We start from the raw sequence: 10,817 nt of genomic DNA, 5'->3' as shown, positions 1-10,817 counted from the left end.
GCTTCCCTGACAACAAATACAGGACTTCTTCACCAAGTACCTGGCAACCTCAGTACTCATACCCATTCCCTGACAATGTACTGACAACTCGGATAGGAGACTTCTCCACAAAGTAATTGGCAACACAAACTCAGTAAAAAATACTGCTTCCCTGACAATATGGACAGAAGACTTCTCCACAACCTGACCTCCCATCTAGACAGGAAGGCAACTGTAGCAGGCACACTGCTTCCTTAACAATTATCTGACAACATAGCTCGCAGATTTCTGCACATATGACTGGCGTCACCTCATAACTGCCTATAAACAATCTCCATGACACATGTCTATGACTCTGATTACTCTTTGTCTTATCTTCCGGCCAATCGTTCAAATCATCCTCCATAAGGGTTTGTTCTCCTAAGTCTAGATTTTCAAAGTAGGAGTATTAGATCACACAGGATTGGACTGTTTGGAGCACAGGCATCTTACGATGGTTTAATATAGACTTGTATACAGTGTCGTCTGCCATCACACATCTGTTAGTTACATCCAGCCTGATGCTGGCTCGTCAACTTCTCACCTTCAGGTGAGCAACAGAAAACGGACTGCAGTCAAGCCAACAAATGATTTCATGTTTGAAAGGACAAATATCAAGAAGCTTTGGCTCTTTACTAACTTTAAAGCTTGAATGATATATCAGCACTCCATCAAGAAGGGCATTTCAGCAGAAACTTCTCCACATCATTAGTTGTGCCAGGGAGTTAAGTAACACAATTTACTATCATTAAAATCACCAAATGAACAATGTGTGGAAACCTCACACTTTCTTTATGAATCCTCTGAGTTACTTTAACTATGTAATGTGATCATGCTTTTGTTGTACAGTTATAACTGCCATCCATCTGATGATGACAGAGCACTTCTGATCAAGTTTCACCATTGTTGGTTTTTGGGAACAACAAAGACTTTCCACAGGGAGACATAACATCCACACACACGGAGGGCACAAATGGTTGATTACGGGAACCAGTACTGAGAATCATGGGGACACAATCAGTCCAGATCCGGTGAGGACTTGCTGCTTGAAGGAGGGTTATCTTCTCCTGTGTAGATCTTCAGAGCTTTCTCTTTACGAGGTGAGTAAGTCAGCCTCTGACTGGAGCGAGATATTCTGTAAAAATTCAACCCAAGATTCAATTGAAATTCTTCAAAGGCATTTAGAAGTTGGTGAGGTAATACAAGACACTATTATGGATGACTTCTTTAATTCTATTAACATGACGTTTCAAGGCTAATTCTTGCTACTTCGTCAGGTAGATCTTCCACCTGACGAAAGGGCAAGAATTAGCTCCACCTGACGAAGTTGCAAGAATTAGCCTTGAAACGTCGCGTTAAAAGAATTAAAGAAGTTGTTATCCATAACAGTGTCTTGTATAAGATTCAATTAACAATTGATTTGACTTAGTGACTGTAGCTGATCTGTCATGATATGAACATCTTGCCAATAGCAACATTCCAGCAATATCAAGGTGGGGTTCACCAGAAATGGGCTTCACACATTGTGTTCATGTAAGGAATCGAATCCGGGCCTTCAGCATGACGAGTGAATGATGTAACTACTACGCTACACTGATACCCCATCTTGTTTACACCATGGTATAATCAATGGCTCCCATATCATGATTTATGGCCAATACAAATCCACACTGTAACATTTCTCTCTACATATATTACAGAGTCTAGCATAACAGGAAGTGCAAATAACCTTGTGAATTATGTCCAGTGATGTTTGTTTGCAAGATTCCTGTTTACATTTATAAAGTTTGCCTGTTTACCTCTGACAACAGACATAGTTTTAACAAGAAACAATACACAAGACAGCTGTTATGCTGTACACAAGGAAAGGATATCACTTGGAATATGTTCAACGTCACATGTCTTATGATGGGAGTGTGGGTGCGGGTGCAGGTGTTGGGTATGAGCTGTGGGGTGTGGTTGTGGGTCATCAATGGACCCAAGGACCTGTGTATACATACAATGTCACATGTCTTATGATGGGAGTGGGAGTGTGGTTGTGGGTGCGGGTGTTGGGTGTGTGCTGTGGGGTGTGGTTGTGGGTCATCAATGGACCCGTAGACCTGTGTATATATTCAACATCACATGTCTTATGATGGTAGTGTGGGTGTGGGTGCAGGTGTTGGGTATGAGCTGTGGGGTGTGGTTGTGGGTCATCAATGGACCCAAGGACCTGTGTATACATACAATGGCACGTCTTATGATGGGAGTGGGAGTGTGATTGTGGGTGCGGGTGTTGGGTGTGTGCTGTGGGGTGTGGTTGTGGGTCATCCACGGACCCAAAGACCTGTGTATATATTCAACGTCACATGTCTTATGCTGGGAGTGTTGGTGTTGGTGCTGGTGTTGGGTGTGAGCTGTGGTTGTGGGTCATCCATGGACCCAAGGACCTGCGTATATATTCAACGTCACATGTCTTATGATGGGAGTGAGGTTGTGGGTGCGGGTGCGAGTGCGAGGTGTGAGCTGTGTGACGTGTGGTTGTGGGTCATCCGCGGACCCAAAGACCTGTGTATATATTCAACGTCACATGTCTTATGCTGGGAGTGTTGGTGTCGCTGCTGGTGTTGGGTGTGAGCTGTGGTTGTGGGTCATCCATGGACCCAAGGACCTGCGTATATATTCAACGTCACATGTCTTATGATGGGAGTGTGGTTGTGAGTGCAGGTGCGAGGTGTGAGCTGTGTGACGTGTGGTTGTGGGTCATCCGCGGACCCAAAGACCTGTGTATATATTCAACGTCACATGTCTTATGCTGGGAGTGTTGGTGTCGCTGCTGGTGTTGGGTGTGAGCTGTGGTTGTGGGTCATCCATGGACCCAAGGACCTGCGTATATATTCAACGTCACATGTCTTATGATGGGAGTGTGGGTGTGGGAGTTGGTGTAGGTGCGGGTGTTGGGTGTTGGGTGTTGGGTGTTGGGTGTTGGGTGTTGGGTGTGGGGTGTGGGGTGTGGTTGTGGGTCATCCACGGACCCAAGGACCTGTGTTCGGGCAGGGTGTGACAATACCTGATATTTTCCTTCTGCTGAATTTCCTTCTTCCTTTCTTCAGACAGTTCCATTATTTCTTCTGTCTTATCCCTGAAACAGGCAGACAGCATAGGAGACTGACATCGTCCGCCATTTTCACAATCACAAATTGATGCACACTGATTTGTGATTCTGCTGGGATACAAATTTGACATTTGAAAATGTAACATTTGGAATACGTAGGATTCATTAACTCATATTCATATATGGACACTTCAACTTATCCCATCTTACCTGTCAATTTATAACCTGCCTCGCCTGCAACTGCATCTACTTACACCATCTTTCCTGAACATAAACAACCTGCCTCATCTGTACATATTTTATGTAACCTGTAATCACATCATATGCCTCTATTTGTCCAATCTTACATGTAAATACTTTTCCTGCTTCATCTGTACTTATCTCACTAGTAATTACATCTACATATCTCACCTGTAAAATATCACATGTCCATCATCACAGATATAGAGCGGCCACACATTGAGGGTTGAGACCTGAGTGTTCCAGTCGAGATCTTGTTGGATCTCCAGTACCGATGTCTCACATGGGAAAGTGCCCTTGCCCTGACAATAGGAAACATGGCCATCTTACACCTTGTTTAGTAATAGACTTAATCAACATACAAGAACATAATGTTCAAAATGGCAGCAATCCCAAAACCCCCATTGTTTATACTACTCCACTGATCCACAACGTGGCTCTGCTATTCATTAAAACTATGTATTGAAATGTATAGATCATGCACATAAGCGAGAGGACATATACTTATTCAAGCTCAACCTCATAGTCAATATAGCAACAATTGGGTGTTATCTTTCATCAACATGTCACCAATATTGATACTTAGGTACAGATAATACTTAAATTGCCATTTTATGAGATCACAAAAGACTTTAAACAGAGTGGAAACTGATAGAGACACTTCCCATTACATGCCGATACATGTGATGTCTTTACCTTGGCAAAGTCCACATTTTCCACTGGGATATGACTCTTCTCAGATATCTGTAATATGAACATTAATGGCAAATCAGTCTTAAATGAGTAAAACACTTGTACAAAACCAATAACAATGAAAGATTGATGTGGCATTGTAAACTTGGCACTGTATATGTGTGATTGACCAGGTCTGGTTGGACCCTGCAATCTAGACACTCATACCATAAGCATCAATCCAAACAGGCTACCATGATCTATCATCAATCAACTCACAACACGTCTTGGTTGTTGAGGAACTTTTCTAATCCAGATCCAAAATTATGAAATTCAAATTATGAAAGCAAGGAAAGTGACTGAGAGCTGGTTTAGATAAATGACAGAATATTTACCCTAAGTTTGAGTTCATCCACTGTCTGCTGGTTGAGAACAATTTCTTGGAATGGATCAATTTCATACGTTGATGGATGCCATCGCCTGATGTACAGGGCAAGCTGTGACATGGACGTCATCAGCTCAGGACCTGGAGTGTGGAGGACAAAACTTCAGTTCTTAAACAGACTGGCAGCTGTGATGTACCGAACCCCACACATGTACAGATACCAGCAGTGTCAGAGGGTGTCAACACATACACGTGATCTGCTGAAGCCATGCTTCATGCAACAATCGCAAGTGGGAATAATACCACACTCGTACATGTAATATGACAATGCTGCTACTACTTCAGGAATCAAACAGCATTTGATGAAACAGTAACACAATGTAAGATTTCTGCGGCCTACATGGCTACACTGATGATCCCTGTAGTGTGAAATTTAAATTGACACTACAGATCTCTGCAACTTGTGTGCCTACACTGATGGTCTACCTTGGTGGAAGCATGTGTATCCTTACACACAAGATCTCTGCAGTCTACTTGCATACACTTACTGGGTGACATAGAAGGAAATGTCTGTACCCTATAACACAAGATCGGCTTGATCAGTCTACTTGCATACACTTACTGGTTGACAGGTTGACATAAAAGGAAACGTCTGTACTCAAGGTTTCTGCGGCTGTCTAGCCTACACTGACCACTCTACATAGAAGGAAACATCTGTACCCTGAAACTCAAGATCTCTGCAGCCTACTCGCCTACAGTGACCAGTCTAATTAGGGCTACTTTCTCTCTGTGCCTGTTTCTTTAGGCTGAGCACTCACTCTCAGTCTACCACCTACTGGCACAGTAACCACATTCAATGAACAACATCCATTATTGTGATGATGAAATCACTCACCATCCAGGATTTCTAGGTACACCTCCCAGTTCGGGAAAATGGCAATTTCATCTTCATAGATTTGAGAATCGATATAGACCGTGCCAGGATTCTTCCATGTTTTCTTCCGTAATCGACACCTAGGAAACAATATGGTGAGAATCAGACTGAAGTTTTGGTAGAATTGTTAGCTATATCACAAATATAACATAGGTTTCATATCAGTAAGAATCATTAATGCAAAGTTTTATCGAGGAATAGGTTCAGTTGTCTGTGTTGAAAATACTGATTTGTTGCCTCTATCGAGATAAGCTAGTCAATGGCCCTCCCTACCTGTCTAGAGGGATCTCCATCTCACACTGTTCCTTGATCTCAGGGAGAATCAGCTTCTTCGACTCCAGCACCGTCATCCCCTTGGCCAGAATGGTCTCCACCAGGAACTTACATGGCTGGAGGTGACACAAGCAGTACATCAAGTTTCTCACCTTTAGCAGCTTCAGGTTCATTTAACAAAAGTTTTACAAGTATGATGCTCATTCACAAAATAGTTACTACTGTATGGCCATCATGGAGAGGTGACATCATTGCCCTTACGGTTGATTCCCATCCAGGAATTCACTGGATGCATTCAGTAAAGTGAAGCCTAAGACACAGGTTAGCTATTCTCGAAATGTTTGTCACCCTGCAAACTTCTTAAGGCCATTCTTAACACACTGACTACAATCAAGGTTAAGAATTCTTAGGGCTATGACTGTTTTGAGAATAAGGGCCACGATCAGATTCCCCATTTCTGTGATCCCACGCCATGACATCTGAAATGTTGCTGAAAGCAGCATAAAACTTAATTCGGTCATTCAAAAAAGTGAAACTGATGCCATGAAAGATCATTCATGCATATAAAATAGAAAAAGTTTATACAACTGAAAAGAGTTTTTTCACAGTTATTTGTCTTTTTTTTGAGCAGTAATTTACAAAAATAACATGGTGAAAGTTGTATCAGTTGACTCTGGAAGTGAAATTACACATTACATCATTACATTCTTGTATGAGACTTAACTCACCTCTGATTCATTTACTGTAAGCAGGTACACCTTTACCCTGTGTTCCCCGGGGCGGAGAGCACGGCCAAGTTTGATGTTCAGCTGAAATATTCAGGAACATGTCAAAATGTAAACACAAGTGGAAACATCACTGGCTTTTCTGCACGACTAAAGAGGATTCAGTCACACTGTTGTGTCGAACTTGGGAGTGTTGAGCTTATGACCTTAAGTACAAGTTTAGTTTCATGATCTGTGGCAAATGAAAACACATTTTTTAAAATTAAGAATGAAATTGTACGATAAATAGGTCATCACACTCACGTGTTTGGGATGGTTAATATCCTGCATTAGGAATAAACACTATGTATTTAGCTCGCCAATGCTCACTAAATACAATGTCTATTCCTAATGCAGTATGTTAACCATCCCAAAATACACTTGCGTCATAACCTATATTTATCAGAGCAAGTACTACAGTTGCACTATGTTTAGTAGACAGGAAGTACCTTTCCATCCTCCAGGAAAGAGAGTGTGTCAGTGAGACGGATACTCTCAAACTCCTGATTGTTTGAGTATACACGGTACACCTTGAAGTTTTCCATGACAGTACCAACATATGGCTCGAGGTCCTTCTTGAATGCACCAAGTGTGATCCTCTTGTCAACGAACACAGTTAAACCTATAGCAGACACAGTTAAACCAGTAGCAGACAAAGAAAACATTAATAATCATTAACCACCCTTTTTCCCTTCATGACTGACACAGCAATATTCCAGCTTTATTTAGTCAACCAGACAATCGCATGATTGGTATAATGAGCAATGCAATGAGCAACAGATTAACAGTAGTAGAATAAAACAGGCACTTGGTGCTAAAGGCATTTCCTGTAACATCATGACTAAATATGAAAATATGATACAGAACACAGTCATTCTAACGTCATAAACTCTTATATTACTGCAGATAAGAGACACTCGTAGGTCTGTGAAGACGAGGGATAACGTGTTAATCCTGTCAGACAGTCTAACAAGATGAACTGACTTACTTAACAGTTTGTAAACAAGACAAGACAGGATAGAGCACATACTTCTTTGGTTAGTGTCTGGCAGTGGGTCACCAGGCATGGCGTTGAAGTAGCGTTGTGGTTCCGTCGTCTCCTCCTCCTCCTCCTCTTCCATCACCTCCTTCCCCGACATGCTGGATGTGATACTTGAACACACACTGTCCGCCGTGTCCCCTATCTCTAGGTCCCAGTTCTCCTCATGCTTGAAGTCACTATCTTTGTCACCTGAGTCACCATTTGGTGACACCTGACACGGGGGCGACACCTGCTCCGGGTCACTGAAACTGTGCTCCACAGCACCAGAGCCCTTGTCACTAAGCTGATGAAGATCATCCGGCGACGTGGACTGACCGTCATTGTTGGTGTAATTTGTGGTGAGACTAAACTCTGCACTCGTACTCGTTTCCTGACTACTTGTGCTGGGACCTACAGGGCTGCTACTGCGACCCTCAGACCCAGACTCCTGAGGAGAGATGTCACTGTTGTCTTGGCAACTATGATACACAGAAGGGTCACTATGGCAACCATGGATAGCCATGGCCCTCATTTTATGATCTATTCCATCCACAGGGTCACTAATTCCCTCATCAATATCAGGGGAGTCACTTGTGGCATCATTGCACATGGAGGAGGGCTCGTCCTGTAGTGTGAGCTGCTGTCGACGCAGGAGACTCTGCTGGCTAGATTTGACGTAGTCTTCCACATCCTCTGTCGGTGAGAAGGAGAGGTTAGTGACATGTTAGACTGTTACATACACCCTTGATTTTCAAGTGATCAGTATCCTAATGATAAAAGCAAATGACACATTCACCATATCCACTATGGAGTAATGTGGAGTGACATGATGCTATAAATAACTGTCCAAACCCAGTTCTTTCATGCCCAATATAAGTGGAGATATCACTGATATTCACTGCATCACATAACAAATACAACAAATACAATTACACTCATCTTTATAACTGTGCCCTGATTGAGCAAAATATGTTGGGGATGGGTGTCATATGAGCCAACTGTTTTGAATGTAGGTACATGTCAGACTCACATTCAGATGTGGGATTCGGACTGGGTGTGGGTTTAAGCTCATTAGTTAGAACAATTAAGAGGTAAGATGGACATACAGACTTGAATGAATGAATGAGTGAGTGAATGAGTGAGTGAATTTAGTTTCACACTGCACTCAGCAGTATTCCAGTTAAATGAAGGTTGTCTGTAGACAATCGAGTCTGGACCAGACTATCCAGTGATCAACATAATGAGCATCAACCTGCACAATTGGGAACCGATGATGTGCCAACTAAAGATCAAAAGCGCCCACAGTACTTTATCAGACAATAATGTCAGTTGCCTCCCATCGCCTCGTACAGCCTGCTACAGTAAACCACTCTGATGCATTCAGTGTCTTGGTTTGCAGTTGCTTTACTCAGCTAACATCACTGGTGCAAACATTATGTTTCTGTTTTCAGACACATTAAATGGTTCAGTTTGACTTGGAATTTAACAGTGACAGTGTAACCTTCACAATGTTTACATTTCCACAATGCAATCATGGAATGTCACGTGACTAGTTAGCTTCATCTGGATGTACTGATCTGAATCTATGTTGGCACTAGAAATGCAATATTGATAATGCCACATATCATTTACGCTGATCACAGATGTAATTAAAATAATCTAGAGAAGATATTTAACCCTAATGTAAAATGTCATCAAACCGTTTATCATTTGATTTCAGTTAACGTTCATCTTAATGTAGGGTGACAGACACGTCAATGGAACAATGTGTTAGTTAGCTGTGTGTGAGGATTCATAATTTAGGTTGCCGACACTGTTTGTTCTTTGCCTTAGATTATTCTTTATTATCACAATAAAGTAGTAAATTAGAAAAGAAATGCAGTTCACCCTGCCACCATGTATAGTGTAACATAGGACATTTTTGCCCTGAACTGTTATGGTTATAGCTAGGGTCCTCATGCTTGAACTATAATAGTCTGAAGTGTGCCCTGAACAATAATAGTTCAGGGCGAAAGTGTGCTTTATTTACACTATACATGGTGGTAGAGCAAACTGTATTTGTTACATAAAACTGATCTAAGTTTCTGCACAACCCCAATAACGAAAAGATTAGAATTGGCCAAAAATGTATGGAAAGAGTTTTCTTTTTTTGTTGAGTACATCGTCAATGAGCCTTTCTGTTTGAATTAGTTTCGGAAACACAAGTCTTTTTATGAATATTTGGACTAATACAAAACCTGAATATACTGTTTAATAATTTGAAAATATGATAAAATAATATAGTTCTTGGTACATACCTAAGAATAGGTAAACAACATGAATTCCAACAGAAATGTCTTTGTTAAATCAGAAGCATTTCTGTACAGTCAGCAAATTTGTGTAAGTAAACTTTATCTACAGCTGCTACCTTGTGGTCTTGGAATGTTGGATTTAAAACACCTAACTGTGATTACACCAATTCATGATACATCCAACAATATTCCAGTCATATCCTCTGTATCAATTCAAATCTGGAACAAACCCACAAGTCACTGATACTGGACAATATGCAGGCAGATCAGGTATTGTAGCCACTGCATCTTGCTCCAACCAGATTCCATCACCTGTAAATGAGGACGACTTTGTGGGGCTTGTTATTTTGTCCTGACAGATGGAAGGCCTGAGTCAGTAGCTACTGGCTATAGTGATGTCCCTGGATGCTCCTGTTGCATTTACTGACAGGTTTGTCAATGTTCCACCTACCTGGTGAGGGGATGGTCACGTTTATGCGAATTGTGTTCTGATGTCTGTCCAATAGCTGGTAGAACTTGGTCTTGAGGAACGGGGTGTACGTGTCTTCATCATCCACTGGGTATTGGACGTACACCTGAACAACAGACACAGCAGGTCACAGCACCATATTACCTGCCCTCCACAGGAGAGGACATGCAAAACTCTACATGATGGAACATCAGTTTAAAGTGGAGGGAAAGACTGAAGTGATGCAGACATGTGTTTATAGATGATGATTCTGTTACATTTGATTGGCCTACGCTTTCCATTCATTGTTCTATATAAGTTTATGCGCATATGTTGTTTTACATTATCATGTGCATGTAAGGAAGCATCCATTTAATCTCACCCCTCTCCGTCCTTCTGTAGATGACCGCACTGTGATTTGTCATTTAAAGATTTTGTTGTGAATCGTATAGGATTTTACTGAAATTGGAAATAGTATAAGCGTACTGATGTTCCTTCAGTGATTCACTCACCTTATTACTTTTGAAAAAGCCTTCTGCTTTGAGAGTTTTGTTTGGCACTGTGAGAGGTCGAAGGTCATTGTGGAATCTTTCCAAGACACACGTCATCTCCGTGGACTCAAGTTCTAAGGTCTGTCAAACAAGATAGACACATACAGAGCACAGCAAAAAGACATT

General features: G+C 41.6%; 1 protein-coding gene across 1 annotated transcript in view; it reads right to left on the bottom strand.

Moving 5' to 3' along the window:
* Positions 1-448: 448 nt before the first annotated feature.
* LOC137287233 (ubiquitin carboxyl-terminal hydrolase 47-like) overlaps positions 449-10,817 on the bottom strand; it is a 41,841-nt gene continuing 31,472 nt past the window's right edge. The window contains exons 22-33 of the mRNA XM_067819427.1: positions 10,653-10,772; positions 10,144-10,267; positions 7,411-8,094; positions 6,830-7,002; positions 6,345-6,425; positions 5,617-5,732; positions 5,305-5,423; positions 4,420-4,550; positions 4,049-4,096; positions 3,524-3,654; positions 3,068-3,139; positions 449-1,153 (exon numbers count right to left, since the gene is read on the bottom strand). Coding sequence (XP_067675528.1) covers positions 1,036-1,153; positions 3,068-3,139; positions 3,524-3,654; positions 4,049-4,096; positions 4,420-4,550; positions 5,305-5,423; positions 5,617-5,732; positions 6,345-6,425; positions 6,830-7,002; positions 7,411-8,094; positions 10,144-10,267; positions 10,653-10,772 — 1,917 coding nt within the window. The 3' untranslated portion in view covers positions 449-1,035. The remainder of the gene's footprint in view (positions 1,154-3,067; positions 3,140-3,523; positions 3,655-4,048; positions 4,097-4,419; positions 4,551-5,304; positions 5,424-5,616; positions 5,733-6,344; positions 6,426-6,829; positions 7,003-7,410; positions 8,095-10,143; positions 10,268-10,652; positions 10,773-10,817) is intronic.

This window comes from Haliotis asinina, chromosome 6 (genome assembly GCF_037392515.1).
Source record: "Haliotis asinina isolate JCU_RB_2024 chromosome 6, JCU_Hal_asi_v2, whole genome shotgun sequence".
Taxonomy (NCBI): Eukaryota; Metazoa; Mollusca; class Gastropoda; order Lepetellida; family Haliotidae; genus Haliotis; species Haliotis asinina.
The sequence above is the reverse complement of the archived record's forward strand: the minus strand, read 5'-3'. Positions and strand labels throughout refer to the sequence as shown.